General features: G+C 38.5%; 1 protein-coding gene and 1 long non-coding RNA gene across 3 annotated transcripts; one reads left to right on the top strand and one right to left on the bottom strand.

Moving 5' to 3' along the window:
• The first annotated feature begins 1,042 nt into the window (after window positions 1–1,042).
• Window positions 1,043–19,994, top strand: LOC130291214 (uncharacterized). The gene is made up of 3 exons (XR_008847825.1): window positions 1,043–1,163; window positions 2,924–3,011; window positions 19,857–19,994. It is a non-coding gene; the product is annotated as an uncharacterized LOC130291214 (long non-coding RNA).
• On the bottom strand, window positions 1,159–21,888 carry TLR4 (toll like receptor 4). 2 transcript variants are annotated; one of them, XM_056539750.1, is made up of 5 exons: window positions 21,826–21,887; window positions 18,274–18,384; window positions 15,760–15,984; window positions 5,233–5,399; window positions 1,159–5,133 (listed from the first exon to the last, which is right to left on the bottom strand). In XM_056539750.1, exons 3-5 carry the CDS (start codon window positions 15,829–15,831, stop codon window positions 2,850–2,852), a joined length of 2,523 nt encoding a protein of 840 aa, XP_056395725.1. In that variant the 5' UTR covers window positions 15,832–15,984; window positions 18,274–18,384; window positions 21,826–21,887; the 3' UTR covers window positions 1,159–2,849. The 2 variants fall into 2 exon arrangements, with proteins under 2 accessions (XP_056395725.1, XP_056395726.1); XM_056539751.1 differs by lacking the exon at window positions 18,274–18,384 and having other exon boundaries at window positions 21,826–21,888.
• Window positions 21,889–22,285: the final 397 nt, after the last annotated feature.

The following is a 22,285-nucleotide window of genomic DNA, read 5'->3' as shown; positions in this document are numbered from 1 at the left end:
TAGGAGATGTATGCTAAGGGCAGCATGGTGGCTCAGTGGTTAGCACAGCTGCCTTGCAGTGCTGGGACCTTGGGTTCAAATCCTACTAAGGACAACAGTAAATGAAGAGTTATTATTATTATAATGACGTCAGCAAAGAGCACTGTGGTCGTGATGTCATCAGAGAGAATTCCAAAAAGAAAATAATTTCCTCTGTAGTATTCAGCAGCTAATAAGTACAGGAAGGAGTAAGATTTTTTAATAGAAGTAATTTACAAATCTGTTTAACTTTCTGGCACCAATTGATTTAAAAAAAAAAAAGGTTTTCACCGGAGTACCCCTTTAAGGAGTTAAGGCCATCACGTCAAAGTTGGATCAGCCTGTAGTGTGGTTTTCCATTTTGATTTTGAGTGTGACTCCATATCCAGACCTCCATGGGTTGATAAATTTGATTTCCATTGATAATTTTTGTGTGATTTTGTTGTCAGCACATTCAACTATGTAAAGACAAAAGCATTTCATACGATTAGTTCATTCATTCAGATCTAGGATGTGTTACCTAAGTGTTCCCTTTATTTTTTTGAGCAGTTTTAGAAAGGTGTTGCCCTTCTAGCAGGTAGCATACACATAAATCTGCTTAGAAACAACTATTATATGCCATTTGGGAATGTGAACAATAATGTAGGCATTGAAGGATTTATTTACAATATGCCGCTTACAAAGAACAACATATGCTTAATGGATTTACATTCTTTCCATATTCCATCCGTTACAAAGGCCAAGGCAATTTTGCACTTTGATACAAAGAAGATGTAGTGTTATGTTTTCAAATCTTAGCCTTGCTATTTAGTAGAATACACAATAAAGGACACCAATTAATGCAAACACCTCATCTGTGAAACAAAGACGTTTATAATTGTAGTTATTATGATAAATGATTAAATAGATAAAGGGTTCTTAAAGGAGTAGTCTACCGATAAGTATTTCTTGTCCGTAGTGCTTTAACTTAAACGTTAACTCACCTTCCTCCGTTCCCCTGTAATGCAGCTACCGCTTTTCGGTCCTTCAATCCAGTCTTCTTCCTTCTTCCGTATGCACGGATCGTCACACTGTGCGCAGCCTATCACTGGAAGAAGTCCGGAGGACTGAACAACTGTAGCGGCGCTTCGGGGGACCGGAGGAAGGTGAGTTAAAGTTTGTTTTCTTTCATTTTTTTTTGCAACCCAGGCACTGACTACTCCTTAAGGGTCTATTCACATGTACAGTATTCTTTGCAGATTTGATGCACAGGATTTCAAGCTGTGTTCAGTCATTCAGTTTACATTGAAATCTGCAGCATAAAATCCTGCACATAAAATCTGCGCAGAATACTGTACGTGTGAATAGACCATTAAGGGGAGAGCTAGGCTAGTGACCTGATCCTGATGTTTGTTCTATTTGACCATTCATGTGAATTATAGAAACATTTGTAGTCGGAAAAACACATTTAGATGATATAAAGGAAATCTGACAGCAGGGTAAACTACACTACCTAATAAAGGTAGATAGTGCAGGTGACCCTGTTTCTAATGTTGCTTACCAGGTGAAAATCAGTGCAGCCGTTCCAGACATATTCATCTGATTGCTTTACGTGGTAGTTCCTTGTTCTGTGTAATGGAAGTGGGCCACTGCAGTATGAGCAACACTTTCTCCCACCTGCTCTGGCCAATATCAACACTCCCACCTCTCTCAATCTCACTGGGTGGGAGAAAGCATAGCTCATGCTGCAGCGGCCCACCTCATAACAAGGAATTACCATATTGGCAATCAGACGAACGTCTCCGAAACAGCTCCACCTATTTTCGCCTGGTAAGCAGTGTTAGGGTATGTTCACACAGCGGAATGTCAATGCGGAATTCCACCAGAATATTCTGCAAAGACATTCCGCTGCAACAGAGTCTCATTGATTTCAAAGGGATTCTGATGCACTGTTTACACAATGGAATTTCCCGGAAATCCTGATTCTGATGTCCACAGAAAGAATAGACATGTCTTTTTTTTTTTTTCGCAGATTTCACTTGGCATTGCTGTCTATGAGACAGTGAATTTCCAATAGGTCCAATCGGACTTTCTGCACAATTTCTGCTGTGTGAACATGGCCATAGAAACAGAATCACCCACACTATCTACCTGTATATTCCTGCTGTCAGATTCACTTTAAGTTAGAAAAGTTAGAAACATCTGTTTTATGGGGTACTTAAGGTTGAATAGGTGATATACACTTTCAGAGCATAGCACATGTTTTAAGTGACAAAAGTTTAAAGGGTATTATTACTTCAACAAGTTATCCCTTAGCCACAGGATAGGGTATAACAAGGGAATTGGTTGAAGTCTGAACTGCTGGGACTTAAACTCAGCCCTCAGCCCCACAGAGAAACATGGGGCAGTGGCTGTGCATCCCCATCAATATGCTAGTAATCTCCTATCTTGTGGATAAGGAATAACATGCTGAAATCAAAACACCCATTTAGAGAGGTTGTCCAAAATCCGAAAAATGCGTCTGCTTTTTTTCAGAAACCACCAATCTCATACATAGGCTGTGCCTAGTATGGCAGCTCAACACATTCTAGTAAATAAGACTGAGAAGCAATACTAAAGAAAGCCCAAGGACAATACTGGCGCTTCTTCTGGCTTCCTAATTCTGGACAAGACATTTCTGTATTCATTTGCCATAGACAACACAAAGAATGCTATTTTACTCACAAATTTAACCACAAATTTGAACAAACATAGACATTATCAACTCCCAGGAATATATCCACTTGGCCTGGAAATATTTAGTCATTAAGTGCCTTGTTCGTCATTCCAATAATATCACTCATTCATTATTTTCATAGATTCATTCTGTTGTGTTCATTTTGTTTCTTGTACTTTTCTTCATTGACATCTTCTGGCTCCGGAGCAGAGTTTGTTAATTCATTCCCTTGCTGTAATGCTTCCCTCAAACGTTTCCAGAAAACTTTTCTTTCTACATATCCATCCACCCACTTCAGGTAAGTGTTCTTACGTAGATATTTGTTAAGTCCAAGCATATGTTTCAGATGGGCCATATTAACTGCCTCCAGCAGGATAACAATGATTCCACATTGACTCTCCAAAAATTGCCAGGACAAGACCATCTCAAATTCAAAGCTGCACCACTTGCTCTCGATAAAGTTTTGTGACAGTATAACTAAAGCTTTCCGGCTCCTACGAATGCCTTCATTCACAATATTGGAAGTAATGGGAACACCTGGTATAAAATCCCTGTAATGTAAGCATAATTTGAAGCATGGGTAACCCTCTTCCAATTTGGGAACCAATTGCTCTTTTACCCATTCTTCATCTATGCTGGAATGGATAACAAATGCATCATATTCTTTTTCCGGATTATCATATTTATCGGTTTGTAATAAATAGCAAAGGTGAAAATATTTTTGTTTATAACAATGAAACAAACCCCCAGCAATGACTACTGTAATTGCAAACACCCCGAAACATACATAAATGGTCAAATTACAACTTAGGTTCACTTTACTAAGCTGTGTACCCTTGAGGTATTCGGGTGTATTACATTCCAGACTTTCTCTAAACCTCAGGCCTCTGCTGCTCTGCTCGTAAACCCACAGCAGAAATGTTTCCTGATCGCAAGAGCAGTCATATGGATTATGGGAGAGGTCCACTTTCACCAAATTTTGAGATAAACATTGTGTGGTTTCTTCAGAGAAACTCTGGAAGCGGTTGGAGCTCACATTAAAATATGTGAGTGCTGCTAAGTGGCTAAAGACTGAGGCCTGCAGTTCCAGCAAATTGTTCTTACTAAGGTCTAACGTATGTAATAACGTAAGACTGACAAAGGTTTCAGTCGGGATATACTTCAGTCCACAAGATGACATGTCTAGAAAACGGAGCTCAGTCAGGTTTTTAAAAACTGAAGCCAATATATTAGCATCAAAAGTAGTATGGGATACTTTAAGTACTTCTAGACTGCATAGACCACAAAATGAGCACTGGATATAAAAATGGCATGATGTGTATGAGACATCAAGATAAATAAGTTTTTCCAGTAACAAAAAGACTGGGTATTCGCCAACATTGGTCAGCTGAGTGTGACTGAGATCTAGTGTACGAAGATGGGACATATTTAAGAACTGTGTAGCTAAGACCATCAGAGGATTATAACTAAGGTTTAGATGATGAATAATAGGTGCCCCATTAGAAATCTGAGAGCAACATGTGTCAATCTTTAAATTATTATTGCTTAGGTCCAATAACTCAAGGTTAGGTACTTCTATAAGGTCTTCAAAGTTTTCCAATTTTTGGTTTTTTGTTATCCGAATCTCTTTAAGTTGCTTAAGTGCTGAGATGGCTGTGGAAGGCATATGAAAGAGCAGACTTTGTTTGATTTCAAGTTTTTCAATGTTGGAGGCTCCAGATTGGAATGACATTAATGTTAAATCAGTATTTACCACACGCATTGACGTGAGGTTTCTAAAACATTCAGAAAAGGTATTTGTAGCAAAGTGCAAACCATTAATTGTCAACTCCTTGACATTCATTCCACATAGTCCCTCAAAAGATCCAGTCTGTGAACTAATCTTTGAAAAAGAGTTTCTATAATGACCGACAACAAGCTTCTCGACACGAAGTCCAGACATGGCATTTAAGTTAGTATTCATTATATCTGCATTCGAAAAACATCCTTTTAAATGTAACATATGTAAGGAAAGGAATCTGAAGGCACCAGGAGCAATGTAGTCTATAGGATTCTGAGATAATATAAGAGAAAGATTGAACACATTTGTATTCTGTAGGTTCTTCAGGTCATTTTCTTTTATATCAGAAATCTGGTTTGCATAGAGGTTCAGAATGTGTAGGGAAGACACATAGGAAGGTAGGTACAAACTCTTGAGCAAATTCCTGCCAACATTCAGTTCTTTTAGCGAGGTAAGTTGTGTCACAGGGAGATTTGATAGTGATGTTAGAGATGTTTCTACTATAACAAGTCGATTTAAGAAAGTTAGGCCTGAAAAGGTTAGTGGAGACCAGTGACTTATTGGGTTTCCAGTAAGGATTAGCGTTTGCAAATTTTCCAGGCCAAAGAAAGCATGATCTTCAATTGAGGTAATACTGCACCTATAAAGATAGATACACAAAGTATTAGGTTATAATTCAGAGTTATATTAGAACAGATACCTTTATCTTCCATTTTGAAGCATTTTGTGGAACACCTACCTTGTAAGGTCTAGAAACTCAAGTTTCAACATTTGTAAGAATTCCTTTTTGTGAAGCCTCTTCAATGGATTAAAACTAAGATCTAACTGTGTAGTATATATAGGTAAGTCCAGTGGTACCACAGAAAGATTGCATTTACAACAATTAAAAGATACTGAAGGAAGTTCCTAGAGCGAAAAGGAAAATACTTTATTAATGCTATGTTAAAGGAAAAAATATCGTAGAATAACTAGAATCTGCATTAAACTTTTAAAACTTTAAATATACTACTTAAAAATCCATAACGTCATAGGACAGAAAAGTGGCACGTTTCAAGCACTGGTACATACAACTAGTCGTACTCAATAAGGTAGAGTGACTAAGGGCACACAATAGTGCTTGAAACGTGCCACTTTTATGTTCTGCATGGTGAAAGATTTTTAAGCTAAAACCATTAAGCTTTGAAGCTTTATCACATACACAGACCTATACTGGCATTACGGGGTCGATTTACTATTGCAAATGCACTAGAATTCTGGTGCCATTTGAACTGAAAAAGAAAATATATATATATATATATATATATATATATATATATTTTTTTTTTTTTACCTGAGCCAATTGCTCGTACACATTACAATTGTGCCATACGTGGTAAAACTACTAAAATGAGGTGCTGACCTATATATATGCATGGAAAATCACAGGCCCGATTGACTTGTATATTCAAACATAATCAGCTAGTGACTACACTCTGGTCATATCTCAAATGTAAAAGAAATATAAAAAAAAATTGGTTTTTACTAGGCGTACATGATTTGCAAAAAAGGGGTGGGACCTCAATATGGAAAAAATGCAACAACATTTTGGCACATGATTGTGGTATAAAGTTAGCAAACTAATCATTGTATACTACGGTTTTAGGTCTGGTCACAAAACTGTATACGGGTCAAAAATGAGCCGACCGGAGTCACCGTTTGACTCCGGTCGGCTCATTAAAGTGAATGGAGTTCAGTGCTGGTCCGGCTGGGGTATGGGAGAGCCCAGTTTGCCCCTCCCCCAGCCGGATCCGGCACCTGTTGTGTAAGAACGAGAAGGCGATCACCGGCAATTTCGTGTACTCAGCGCTTCATCCGGCCCGTGAGGGCCGGATGAAGCGCTGAGTGTGCGAAATTGCCAGTGATCGCCTTCTGAACGCTATGTAGCAGTGACCTCCCGGATTCTACTGCATCTCCATGTAGGAGCTTTTGGTCGCTTTCCCTGTGGTGAGTGCGGATATCGTTTTTTGTTGCTTTTTACCCCATAAACTTAGAATAGACATTGCATAAGCCACTGTAAAAGATCTGAAGCCAGTTGATATATATATAAAAAAAGGTTTTGCCTGGAATATCCCTTTAAGCAGTGTTTCCCAAGCGCAGTCCTCAAGTACTTCCAACAGGTCATGTTTTCAGGATGTTTTTAGTCTTTTACATACAAGGGGGCAACCACCAATTGTGCAAGTTCTCCCACTTAAAATATGAGAGAGGCCTGTAATTTTTATCATAGGTATACCTCAACTATGAGAGACATAATAAGAAAAAAATCCATAAAATCACATTGTCTGATTTTTAAAGAATCTATTTTCAAATTATGGTGGAAAATAAGCATTTGGTCACCTACAACAAGCAAGATTTCTACCTCTCACAGACCTGTAACTTCTTCTTTAACACCTTAAGGACCCAGGACGTATGGATACGTCCTGGCTCCTCTGTACTTAATCCTTTAAGGATGGCGGGCGTATGCATACGCCCCCATTTTAAAGTCCTTAAGGACTGAGGGCGTATAGATACGGAAAATTTTATTTTTCATTTGCACAGCCCACTGTTCCAAAGATCTGTCAAACGCCAGTGGGGTGTAAATGCTCACTGCACCCCTTGTTAAATTCAGTGTGGGGTGTAGTTTCCAAAATAGGGTCACATGTGGGGGATCCACTGTTCAGGCACCACGGGGGGCTTTGTAAACTCATATGGCCCCTGACTTCCATTCCAAACAAATTCTCTCTCCAAAAGCTCAATGGCGCTCCTTCTCTTCTGAGCATTGTAGTTTGCCCACAGAACACTTTTACATCCATATATGGGGTATTTCCATACTCAGAAGAAATGGGGTGGCAAATTTTGGGAGGCTTTTTCTCCAATTACCCCTTGTGAAAATGAAAAATTTGGGGTAAAACCAGCATTTTGGTGAAATTTTTTTTTTTCATTTTCACGTCCAACTTTAGCAGAAGTTTGTTAAGCACCTGTGGGGTGTGGGGTGTTAAAGCTCACTGTACCCCTTGTTACGTTCCTTGAGGGGTGTAGTTTCCAAAATAGTATGCCATGTGTTTTTTTTTTTTTTTTTTGCTGTTCTCGCACCATAGAGGCTTCCTAAATGCGACATGCCCCCCAAAAACCATTTCAGCAAAAGTTGCTTTCCAAAAGCCAAATGTGACTTCTTCTCTTCTGAGCATTGCAGTTCGCCCGCAGTGCACTTGACGTCCACACATGGGGTATTTCCATACTCAGAAAAGATGGGATTACAAATTTTGGGGGGCATTTTCTCCTATAACCCCTCGTAAAAGTTGGGGGAAAACCAGCATTTTAGTGAAAAAAAAATTATTAATTTACACATACAACTTTAACGAAAAGTCGTGAAACACCTGTGGGGTGTTAAGGCTCATTGGACCCCTTGTTACGTGCCTTGAGGGGTGTAGTTTCCAAAATGGTATGCCATGTGGGGTTTTCTGCTGTTCTGGTACCATAGGGGCTTCCTAAATGTGACATGCCCCTAAAAACCATTTCAGCAAAATTCACTCTCCAGAAATTGGGTTACAAATTTTGGGGGGCTTTTTCTCCTTTTACCCCTTGTAAAAATTAAAAAACTGGGTCTACAAGAACATGCGAGTGTAAAAAATGAAGATTTTGAATTTTCTCCTTTACCTTGCTGCTATTTCTGTGAAATACCTAAAGGGTTAACACACTTTCTAAATGTCATTTTGAATACTTGGAAGGGTGCAGTTTTTATAATGGGGTAATTTATGGGGTATTTCTAATAGGAAGACCCTTCAAATCGACTTCGAAACTGAACTGGTCCCTGAAAAATTCAGATTTTGAAAATTTTGTGGAAAATTGATGCTGAACTTTGAAGCCCTCTGATGGCTTTCAAAAGTAAAAACATGCCAATTTTATGATGCAAATATAAAGTAGACATATTGTATTTGTGAATCAATATACAATTTATTTGGAATATTCATTTTCTTTACAAGCAGAGAGTTTCAAAGTTAGAAAAATTTAAAATTTTCATGAAATTTGGGATTTTTCACCAAGAAAGGATGCAAGTAAATGTACCACTGTGTTAAAATAGAATATGTCATGAAAAAACAATCTCAGAATCAAAACAATCGATAAAAGCATCCCAGACTTATTAATGCTTAAAGTGACAGTGGTCAGAATTGCAAAAAAGGGCTCAGTCCTTAACGTGAAAAAAGGGCTCAGTCCTTAGTTAAAGACCCAGGGCGTACCTGTACGCCCGTGGCAATTTTGGTCCCCGCCGCGCGCTGGGTGGAGACCGGACCGGGATGCCTGCTGAAGTCATTCAGCAGGCACCCTGTGCAAACCCTTAGGGGGGTCCTGAGACCGGCGATTTGCGGCGATTTGCAGCAATTCCTGGTCAATCGGGTCTCTGGTGACCCAGTGACCCGGAAAAAAAGGGTGAATGGGGCTCTCTGAGACAGCCCCATTCACCCTTACCCACCGGAGTTTGGTGCCACAACGACTGACCAATCACTTCCCTGCTGGCCGACGATCAGGGCCGGTGGGGGTCTCCTACCTCTCCTTGGCCAGGCGGGGGTCTCCTCAGGAGCGGCGGCAGTCCCGGCGGCAGGAGCGGTGGCAGCAGCGGTGGTGGTCCCCAAAATAGGCCTCAAAATAGGCCTCAAATAGGCAAATCCCCAAAATAGGCCTCAAATGGCGCTCTCTCGGTTTGGAGCCCTGTCACATTTCAAGGCAACAGTTTAGTGCCATATATGGGATATTTCTATACTCGGGAGAAATTTGGGGGGGGGCTTTTTCTCCTTCAACCCCTTATGAAAATGTAAAGTTGGGATCTACATCAGCATGTTTTTGTAAAAATTTTTTATTTTTTTACACTAACATGCTGGTGTTGCCCCATACTTTTAATTTTCACAAGCAGTAAAAGGAAAAAAAAGACCCCCAAAATTCGTAACGCAATTTCTCCTGAGTACGAAATTACCCCATATGTGGTTGTAAAGTGATTTGCGGGTGCACAACAAGGCTCAGAAGTGAGAGTGCACTATGTACATTTGAGGTCTAAATTGGTAATTTGCACAGGGGTGGCTGATTTTACAGCGGTTCTGACATAAACACAAAACAATAAATACCCACTTGTGATCCCATTTTGGAAACAACACCCCTCACGAAATGTAACAATGGGTATAGTGAGCCTGAACACCCCACAGGTGTTTGAAGAAGTTTCAATAAAGTTGGATGTGAAAAGGAAAAAAATATATATTTTTTTCACTAAAATTCTGGTGTTACCTTACCTTTTTCATTTTCACAAAGGAGAATAGGAAAAAAGTCCCCAAAAATGTGTAGTCCCATTTCTCCTGAGTAACAACAAACCCCATATGTGGATATGTGCAGTCGAACTACAGGGTGGGCCATTTATATGGATACACCTTAATAAAATGGGAATGGTTGGTGATATTAAAGGGGTATTCCAGGCAAAAACTTTTTTTTATATATCAACTGGCTCCGGAAAGTTAAACAGATTTGTAAATTACTTCTATTAAAAAATCTTAATCCTTCCAATAGTTATTAGCTTCTGAAGTTTTCTGTCTAACTGCTCAATGATGATGTCACATCACGGGAGGTGTGCATGATGGGAGAATATCCCTTGCATGATGGGAGAATATCCCCATAGGAGCTGGACAGCTCCCGGGACGTGAGTCATCAGAAAGCAGTTAGACAGAAAACAGCAACTCAACTTCAGAAGCTAATAACTATTGGAAGGATTAAGATTTTTTAATAGAAGTAATTTACAAATCTGTTTAACTTTCCGGAGCCAGTTGATATATAAAAAAAAGTTTTTGCCTGGAATACCCCATTAACTTCCTGTTTGTGGCACATTAGTATATGTGAGGGGGGAAACTTTTCAAGATGGGTGGTGTCCATGGCGGCCATTTTGAAGTTGGCCATTTTGAATCCAACTTTTATTTTTTCAATAGGAAGAGGGTCGTGTGACACATCAAACTTATTGGGAATTTCACAAGAAAAACAATGATGTGCTTGGTTTTAACGTAACTTTATTCTTTCATGAGTTATTTACAAGTTTCTGACCACTTATAAAATGTGTTCAATGTGCTGCCCATTGTGTTGGATTGTCAATGCAACCCTCTTCTCCCACTCTTCACACACTGATAGCAACACCGCAGGAGAAATGCTAGCACAGGCTTCCAGTATCCGTAGTTTCAGGTGCTGCACATCTCGTATCTTCACAGCATAGACAATTGCCTTCAGATGACCCCAAAGATAAAAGTCTAAGGGGGTCAGAACGGGAGACCTTGGGGGCCATTCAACTGGCTCAAGACGACCAATCCACTTTCCAGGAAACTGTTCATCAAGGAATGCTTGGACCTGACACCCATAATGTGGTGGAGCACCATCTTGCTGGAAAAATTATGGGTGTCAGGTCCGAGCATTCCTAGATGAACAGTTTCCTGGAAAGTGGATTGGTGGATTCTGCAAAGGGACCAGGACGACTGATCCGTGAAAAGGAAAGAATGAATGGGGCAATATATCATGAGAATTTGAGTGAAAACCTCCTTCCATCAGCAAGGGAATTGAAGATGAAACGTGGCTGGGTCTTTCAGCATGACAATGATCCCAAACACACCACCTGGGCAATGAAGAAGTGGCTTTGTAAGAGCATTTCAAGGTCCTGGAGAGTCTCCAGATCTCAATCCCATAGAAAACCTTTGGAATGAGTTGAAAATCCGTGTTGCACAGCAACAGCCTCAAAATATCACTGCTCTAGGGGAAATCTGCATGGAGGAACGGGCCAAAATACCAGCAACAGTGTGTGAAAACCTTGTGAAGACTTACAGAAAACATTTGACCTCTGTCATTGCCAACAAAGGGTATATAACAAAGTATTGCAAAACAGAGGAATGTCCAGCACAAGATCCGTGGAAGAATGCGTACTTTATTCAGTAAAAACCGCGGTCATACCTCCCCCTGGCCCTGTTGTGTTTTTCTCATAACTCATTTCATGGTCTTTGCTTCTTCTCATTTTTTTGGTTTATTTTTATATTGAAATAATATGTTCCAATCCAATATTACACATAGTTGGACCGCTTTTGAATATTAGCTACTTTAACCTGCATGCTACTATGTTTATCATTTATAACGCCTATTTAGCGATTATTATATTAATAGATATTATTATATATTTTCTTCTATTTATATACATTTTTTACATGCAGGAACATTATATCACTTGTATAATCTGGATTGCTCTTTATTTATTAATTTTGTTAGATCTATGCTAACCAGTCCTGTACCGGACAATGAGCTTTATACAGTTTATCCTTTTTATACCTGTGGATTTTATTGTAGATTTATTCCTCTCCTTTCATTTGTATCTTAGATGTCCTGAAGTCTTTTCCTTTTTCCTTCTGTTTCTAAGCACTATATTTGTGTCTTTATACAAAAAAAGTGTTTGAGCAATATTACTTTTAATTGTTTTTATACATGTTCACACTTCATGCGGTTTTTGTAACTTAGGAACATCCATTGAATGGGCGTGGAAGTGGAGATATTCGTCATTTGCATCCCTCCCTACTGGGCAGGTGAGCCCTCCCCTTCCTTCCTCATGCCCTATTTAATGGATACCTGGACTTTATCTCTCAGTGTATGAGGAAAGCCGCCTTGGAGAGGCTGAAATGCGTCCCACCTGTTATCCTGTATGACCGCGGTTTTTACTGAATAAAGTACGCATTCTTCCACGGATCTTGTGTTGGACATTCCTCTGTTTTGCTTTGTTCGTGGCGTGGTCCGCGCCTGCCCGTGCACAATCGGCCATAAGGAGGTGAGCTGGACTAACAATTATCTCTACTATAACAAAGTATTGCGATTAACTTTTGTCATTGACCAAATACTTATTTTCCACCATAATTTGCAAATAAATTCTTTAAAAATCACACAATGTGATTTTATGGATTTTTTTCTCATTATGTCTCTCATAGTTGAGGTATACCTATGATGAAAATTACAGGCCTCTCTCATCTTTTTAAGTGGGAGAACTTGCACAATTGGTGACTGACTAAATACTTTTTTGCCCCACTATATGACATAATTATGGTCCGTGCATCCGGCATCACTACAAGTGCCCTCTGTATGGAATATCCTCGAATCATGACCTATTGGGGAGACTTGAGTACTGTGCTTAGGAAATACTGCCTTAAAAAAAGAATGACTTTTTGTAATCTCAGTGGTGAAGAACTGGAGTCCTACAGTAGAGAAACAAGTGGTATTTAGGGAGATAATAGTGTATTTGGCTGAAGGAAGACTTCAACTCTTACCACAGGAGATGGTGTATTTTCTGACTGTAGAATAACTCTATTTCAGTCATAGACAAGTACAAGCAGGTTAAGAAGATGTACCCTGATTATATATATATATATATATATATATATATATATAAAATATTTGTGTATTGGAGGAAGAAAACAGTAAGTGGGTGGGCAGCTTTACTATTGGTTGCTAGGGATGTTGTTGATAACCTCTGACAAGTGTATTTGCAACATCTAATTAGCCCACAAGTGAAAAGAAGGAATATGCAAATATGCAAATATGCGGGGAAAAATAGAATATTCGCAATTTCGAATATATAGCGAATATATTTGTGAATTTGCTATATTCGCGATAAAAATTCGAAATACCAATATTCGCGCCCAACACTAATGATAATTAAATCTACAAAGTACTTCAAGGTGGTATGGTTAGTGAAGATTGTGACTTAGAGTTTAGTGTCCTTACAGCAATGTCACTATTCCTAAAGTGAAAGTTTTAATCACTGTTATTAATTCATGATCCCCAATAGTATAATTTTAGGTTGGGGAGTATAGAGTATATTTTTCTCACACATTCTGCTCCCACCCATAAAGTAAAGCAGGGGATAGTGTACCCTGAGCTCACCCATAACCCCCTTTCCCTGCTTACTTGCTTTGTACAACTACATTCTACAACTGGTTGCCAGTCCCATCACTGGACTATAAACAGAATTTTGCGGTGGTCAGATAAACAGGTGTTATGGACATGGAATATGATGTGCTTTTACACCCTAATAAATCATTAAGTATACATTCCCTACCCCCGCAGTCTAGGTAGCTTCCACAGTGGGCGTGGCCAAATAACCTGTTTTTCAGCTTTATGTGAGGAGAGTAGGCAGAGCCTAAGCCACTGGGTTGGACTTAAGTGGTAGTTTAGTGAGAACTTGATGAACAAACAGTCTCTTGGAACTTCATGCAAGAGGGGAGCATCTCCTGCTCTTCATCACTGTAACATAGCCTGGGATGGATAAATATATTGATTGTATCATTCAAGGTTTAGTGTATAGTCAAAGTATATTGACTGTACACTAAATATTTATGTATCACTCAGGTAGATCCATGATAGTCTGTTAAACATAGAGCACGTACCATTGTATAAATGCTTGTCTGTATATTTTATTTAGTTAGCTATAAATGTATTATTGAAAGTTATTAACTTTGCTGGTTACCGAGTGATTGTTAATTTGGTGAGATAAACTGCTGGTACTAAATACCTGGGTCAAAATACTAGATACATTTTTTCATTGTTGTACAAAACTTAATCAGTGTTTCTGGGTGTTTGCAAACATATTTAGGCCCTATTAATTTAGCCTGTACTTCCTTCCTCCGTTTTAAATGGTCGTCGGCCATTTTGAGACAATATTGGGAGGGAGGACATATTTGTTTTACTCTATTCCTAAAAACCACAATTGTAGTCGGCAGGATTGCCACAATAAGTGGAATTGCAAACAGGATTAGGACCCAAGAACCACAACAGGTCACAATACAAAGGGTAAACAAGCTATATAAAACAGACAGGAATCCAGGATAATATATAATGGCAGGAATGCAAAGAAGTACCAAACAGATATCAGAGAGATATAACGGCAGGTATATAGACTATATAGACTATATATACTATATATATATATATATATATATATATATATATATATATATTTATATACTATATATATACTATATATATATATATATATATATATATATATATATATATACTATATAGACTATACATAGACTATATATACTAACTAACATCCTCAGTACCAGAGCAATGTACAACACTACAAAGCCAAAATGTGAACAGACACAAACCGGACTAAAACTAGATCAAAGCTGAAATCAAGACCGAATTTTAGAGCACTGCTAGAAGGCTGAGATGGAATCAGATACCCCTTCTCAGCTGCTGATTGGTCCAGGTCTGTAACTCCTCACTGACCAAAACGCAGCATGCACAGCCTGGCCAGGTGCAATTGTTACAATGATGTGTTACCTTAAAGGAAATGGAGCACTAGATAAATAGTTCCTTAGATTAAATACTTGGAGTATATCAACTGGCGATGCTTAGGGTTTACTCCTTTTCAAGTCAGTGTAGTAAGAGGAGCCACCTGACCTAAATAAAAACCCAGGATAAAGTGCTGGTAGTAATTGGCAAATCTGAAAAATCTAAATCTTCAGAAAGCCTTGAGTTCCAACTGGTTGGGGTCACTTCAGGATGGCTGAGATCATCTCCAGATTGATTGCAATATGTGGCCTGTAAGCATTAGAGGAGAAAATGGCCAGTTGATGGGAAGATGCCATCTTTGTCCAAAAAAAGACACAGCCTCTGTGCTATAATACATATGGAGAATGCATAATCCCTTAAGAAGCCAAGATGGATCTAAAAGAGCGAACATGTCAAACCAAATGTAGGGGATTAGTTTCAGACCTAAGCGTTATTGCTGAAGAACGGGGATCTGGAGTGCATATAAGACCAAAGTGTTAAACACAGAGGGGGAAGAATCATGGTCCAGATAATGTATGGTGTTGGACAGGGATTGAATTAATGGGCACTCATATCAGGTAAGCATACAGGCCATACTGAAGCTGGTCACAGAGATACAAATGATCTTGCATTACTCCCAATGCCATGATGGGAAGTCTTTCCAAGATGTTAATCATAAAATGGTTTCTGTGATCTCATTTAGACCATTTGGTACGAGTAGGGTCTGCCAACTCCTGCAGCCCCTCTACTCCTCCTACCTTTTCTTTTACAATGATCCTTTAAAAAGCAAAACACTCTTTGTAAGATTAAGAAAATATTTTAGTACAGATTAGTAGTCTAAAAGTTTGGCTGGTTTATAAATCATAGACAGACATGTCTGAATAGTACAACATAGTAAAGTAGAATACCAACAACCTACCTCTATGCAGCAACTTCCAGCAGAGTGAAACACATATGACAGGGTGTAACATAGAATCCACTGATAGTCCATACTCCATAAATTTCACCCCTTTAGTTTCTGTTTCTTAAATGCTTTGCTTCAAGGAGAGCACCTCTTTAAATATGCTTATCTCAGTTCCAAAACTCGCTGTGTTGACGTCCAGGAAAATACCACCAATATCAGACAAATGTCAATGTCCTGAAACTGTTGAAGAAATTGTTATTTGATACAAATTCTACATTAATATTTAATATACCAAAGAATGTAATGCAAGGACTTAAATAAATAAGAATTTAAATATTTTAGTAAAAAAATCAACATTTTCTTCTTTTGGTATGTTCCGTACTCCCCTCTGTAGCAAAGTTATTAGTGCATTCCAGACCAAGACTTTTTTACTTCCTCTTTTCATGGCATGCTGGTATATATATGATCTTTCATTAGCGTGTTTTTTTTAAATTTTTTTTAGTAAGTACATTTAGGTGACTTGAGCATAAAATATGCTGGGCAAATGATTATTTTGGACACATTAAGCATATTCATCCCTAACCCTTCCACATACATTATTACCTTGTAGTGTAATGTATTTTTGAGATATATATATATATATATATATATATATATATATATATGCAATAATGTACCACCTACTGCTAATTTACAAGAAATTCCATCATGACCATATGAAAGTGTAAAAACCACAGGGTGAGTGCATTTACACAGGTCATAATGTACCAAGGTAACATACAATTGTCTCATAATTTTCAATAAGGAATACAATAATTCTTATACTACACACCTCAGCTACTGCTCTCCCATAATTATAAACACTGCATGGCAGAACATTCATATGTCCTCTATGGAGAGAGGAGGGGTAAGCTGCTGCCAAACAACTCTAGGCAGTGACTTATCTCTCTGAGAAGAATAGGATTGTGCAGATGAAATCCAATTTACCCTTCTCTCCCTCAACATTATGTTTTAGGGAAAAGACAGGAGGCCACCATATACTTTAGACAGTCAGTGTTACTAAAGTTGGCAGGTTTGGCCAACTTTTGTCCAAAGTATATGGAGGTCTTTAGATTAAAGGGGTACTCCAGTGGAAAACTTTTTTTTCAAATCCACTGGTGCCAGAAAGTTAAACAGATTTGTAAATTAATTCTATTAAAAAATCTTAATCCTTCCAGTACTTATTAGCTGCTGAATACTTCAGAGGAAATTATTTTCTTTTTGGAACACAGTGCTCTCTGCTGACATCACAAGCAAAGTGCTCTCTGCTGACATCTCTGTTCATTTTAGAAACTGTCCAGAGCAGCATATGTTTGCTATGGGGATTTTCTCCTACTCTGGACAGTTCTTAAAATGGACAGAGATGTCAGCAGAGAGGACTGTGCTTGTGATTCAGCAGAGAGCCCTGTGTTCCAAAAAGAAAAAAAATTCATTCAACAGCTAATAAGTACTGGAAGGATTAAGATTTTTTTTATAGAAGTAATTTACAAATCTGTTTAACTTTCTGGCACCAGTTGATTTAAAAAAAAATTCCACTGGAGTACCCCTTTAAGGGGGAGATTCTTGTCCATTGCTGATTTTTGAGTTCTCATTCATTTAATTCATTAAAGAAGATCTGCAGCAGCTCAGTTGTTCTGTAATATCTCCAGAGCTGGGAAAAAAACTTTATAATACAGCTAGCATCTCAAATTGAATTTATTGGCTTAAGAGGGGCAAATTTCATATAGGCATTCCATAGAGTCCAAATGTTTAAGGTCATTAGCTGATTTATAGCGTTTGGTCCAAATTATCCTGGCTCCTGATATTACTTGGAAAGAACTTAAAGGGGTTATCGAGGGGAAAAAAAACTTTTTTTTATATATATCAAATATTATATTATATATTATGAGCTGCTGAAGTTGAGTTGTTCTAAGTGCTCTCTGTTGACACCTGTCTCAGGAACTCTCCAGAGTAGAAGTAAATCCCCATAGCAAACCTCTTCTACTCTGTGCAGTTCCCGAGACAAGCAGAGATGTCAGCAGAGAGCACTGTTGCCAGACAGAAAAGAACAACTCAACTTCAGCAGCTGATAATTATTGGAAGGATTAAGATTTTTTAATAGAAGTAATCTGCAAATCCGTTTAACTTTCTGGAGCCAGTTGCTAAAAAAAAAAAAAAAAAAAAAAAAAGTTTTTTTTACTGGAATACCCCTTTAAAAAAAGAAGCAAGTCTTCATATTTATCTGTATTTGGCATAGGAAGACTAATTTGCTATACAAGTTATTCACAACACACTTACTCTGCACAAAGAGATAAGCAAATCCTACATAGTGCCACTCACCTCTACATTATTATGTATATGCCCTATAAGCTCTCTCATCTTGCCATTACAATCACTTTAAAGTTTTTTATTTTTGACTGTTCTATAGCTAGAATAAGCCAAAACACAAACTGGTAATCCAGATGGGTGAATTGTCTACTAGAACAATTTTTTAGTTTTCTAAAGACCTACCTCTATGAAACAACTCTCAGCACTGTATAACAAATTGTCAGTCTAAGAGTAAATTCCATGGGTTGTCCATAGCCAAGCACCCTTAGAATCCTGCTTACGAGAAGGTTATCCCTGTGCGAGTCATTGACAATTAAAAAAAAAAAATGTTGAATTGAAAATTATAGGGAAGTACCAAAACTTACTCAAATCTCAGACATGTTTAGAAAACAGTATATATATTTTTATCTAATTATCTATCTATCTATCTATTTCGATAAATAATATAAATAATACAATAACACGAAGTAATGTTTATAATATAAAATAATGCTGTTTGTTTAAATAAATACAATTTATTTTGGTATGTTCCGTATACCCCTGTTTTTAGAAGCTCAGTTACAGCTTTCCTAACAAAAGTCATTTGTTTCCTCTTTTGAACACACGCGAATGTTAATATATTAGTTTCATATTTCATCATATGCTGTATGATGTGCCAATCCAAAAGATATCTATAGCTTGACTCTTTACTAAATATATTAGTGAGTAGTGTTAAAAATAATATATGAATTGATAGCAGTGTAGATTCTAGGGACTTTTGCTGACACCTATTTACACGGTCAAAGGAGAAAATCACACTAAGATATGTGTGTAATATAACACATTGTAAATTGCAATACTGATATAGAGAAAATAGAGGATCTTATTTTATTATTTTCCCATAAAGTGTGAACCATTCCACCTGATAAGGTGACCTTATTTGCGATGGACTTTACACAATAAATATGACTCTCCTGGGCTAGTGCTAAGCCTACAATTTCTGAGCATCTAGAATCCAGCTGATCCCAGCTTGAAACCACCAAGGGCAATGGGTGAAGTGAATCGTGCAAAACAAGGCATGGGATGGCCTGGCACAACAGGATTAAGGCTGCAGCGTCAGTAATGTAGAGCTGTGGTGGAGTGCATGTGGAACCCCGTAGGGATGCAAATACGGGAGGTGCAAAGTCCATGTAGAGAACGCTGAATACAAAAAGAAGCAAAGAGACTGCACTCACCATGGGCATTGGAACTTTAATGCAGCATACCAGGTAACAAACAGGTGGAATGAGGGAAGCGGGGAGCGTTCACCAGGACAGGCTGTTTCACGCCGCAAACTGCGCTTCTTCTTCAGCTTCTGCAGCTGGTATGCTGCATTAAAGCTCCGATGGCCATGGTGAGTGCAGTCTCTTTGCTTCTTTTTGTATGCAATGGGTGAAGTGCATGACCAAGATGGAGGCAGGCTCTCCCCAACATACAATACAAAAAAACAAAAATTGGTCAGCACAGTTAGGCTTACACCTGCTCTTCCAGTCATAGACAGGTGTAAGCTACCACTATACAAAGACTGGTGTTACCAATAATATTGTCATACATTGACCATATAGTGATCATAAACCAGTCGTACACAGGCTGTCTGCTTAGTATAGTCATGCTGCAGACTACACAAGAGATTCAGCACTGATCAGATACAAGCATAGGCAGATTATTACATCATTATTAAATAAAGTGACTCATAGGTAACTTCCTCTCTAATATAGTCATTAACTTCCCTTTTCTTCTTTATCTAGCCCAGACTTCCTTTACAAAATCTCTTGAAGACTACAGATTTGCTGCCCAGATTTGTTTGGCCCCTCTTTGGTGCAGTTCATATGCTTTAGAGCAGTGAATCTCAAAAGTGGGTGATATTGCCCTCTGGGGGTAACAGGAGCAATACGTAAGGGTGATAGTAGCCTCAAGTGCAATATTGGAGCGCTGAATAAAAATACTGGGGCACTGGAAGCATAAGGCCCCGTTCACACTGAGGAATTGGCTCGCTTAAAAATTCCGCCGCAGAATTTTTTTTCACGTGGAATTGACGCGGAATTGACATGGAATTCCACGCGGAAATATTGGAGGAAGCTACTTTTTTTTTTTTTTGCTGGACGACAACCACCAATTAGAATTTCCCTTTTTTTTTTTTTTTTTTTTTTTGCGTGAAATTAGGTCGTAATGATCACTTTATTTTGCTAATAAAACACACATGTGTTTGAAATCTAATTTAGTTTGTTTATCTATTGTTCAATACCTTCGATTTTTATGGATAACTGTTTACATACAAAGCAAATTGTATTATTGTTGTTTAAAAAACAAACAAACAGCTATTTAATCCCTTAAAGCGTACCGGTCAGATCACTCAAAACAAAACAAAAAACTGTTATATGTTGCTCAGTATCTCATCCTGATCATGTACATGTATTTGTTATGTGTCTATGACCTACATTTCTCTCAGAATTTGCTTTATTTCTGAAATACCATAATTTTGTCCACCAGAAGCAGGGGGCGGGTACTCACTGTGATAACCACTCCCCCTCCCTCACTCTCTTCAGTCCAGTGCTTCCCAACCAGGGTGCCTCCAGCTGTTGCAAAACTACAGCTCCCAGCATGCCCACACATCATTTGGCTGTGCAGGCATGCTGGGAGTTTTAGTTTTGCAATAGCTGGAGGCATATGATTGTAGTCCATCTTTATTACACACACACACACACACACACACACACACACATACTGGCTTCATATATTCTTACACATACACATTAGATATACACACTGATATACACACATACGCATATATCCACACACACACACACACACACACTGGCTTCATATATTCTTACACATACACATTAGATATACACACTGATATACACACATACGCATATATCCCCACACACACACACACACACACACTGGCTTCATATATTCTTACACATACACATTAGATATACACACTGATATACACACATACGCATATATCCCCACACACACACACACACACACACACACACTGGCTTCATATATTCTTACACATACACATTAGATATACACACTGATATACACACATACGCATATATCCCCACACACACACACACACACATACTGGCTTCATATATTCTTACACATACACATTAGATATACACACTGATATACACACATACGCATATATCCCCACACACACACACACACACACACTGGCTTCATATATTCTTACACATACACATTAGATTTACACACTGATATACACACATACGCATATATCCACACACACACACACACACACACTGGCTTCATATATTCTTACACATACACATTAGATATACACACTGATATACACACATACGCATATATCCCCACACACACACACACACACACATACTGGCTTCATATATTCTTACACATACACATTAGATATACACACTGATATACACACATACATCCACACACACACACACACACACACACACTGGCTTCATATATTCTTACACATACACATTAGATATACACACTGATATACACACATACGCATATATCCACACACACACACACACTGGCTTCATATATTCTTACACATACACATTAGATATACACACTGATATACACACATACGCATATATCAACACACACACTGGCTTCATATATTCTTACACATACACATTAGATATACACACTGATATACACACACATACACGTATATCCACACACACACATAGGGACACTAACTTTTTTTGTCTGCAATGCAATGTGTTTCTGCCTCTCTCACACAGCAGGCATCAGTGAGAGCCCGGCAGCAGTCTTCCTGCCCCTCCCCCTCCCCTTCTCTTCACATGAGTCTGCAGTGTGTACAGCCCCTCCCCCCTCCAACATTCAGGACGAAGCAGTGTTCACAGAAGGACTGAATGCATTCCAGAAGGCAGGGAGGCAATTGTTTGACTGGCTTTTTCAGTATGAAATACTGAAAAATTTCTAATGAAAGCAATTGCAAAACCCACTGGTTATAAATGCTTTACAACATATCAAACGTTTTTATATCTGACAGTGCCTATTTAAGGGCCAAGCCCATTTTCATCTTAAAGGGGTACTCCGCCCCTAGACATCTTATCCCCTATCCAAAGGATAGGGGATAAGATGTCAGATTGCCGCGGTCCCGCTGCTGGGGACCCCCGGGATCGCCGCTGCGGCA

This window comes from Hyla sarda, chromosome 9 (assembly GCF_029499605.1).
Source record: "Hyla sarda isolate aHylSar1 chromosome 9, aHylSar1.hap1, whole genome shotgun sequence".
Lineage (NCBI taxonomy): Eukaryota > Metazoa > Chordata > Amphibia > Anura > Hylidae > Hyla > Hyla sarda.
This window is presented reverse-complemented; position numbering and strand designations above follow the sequence as displayed.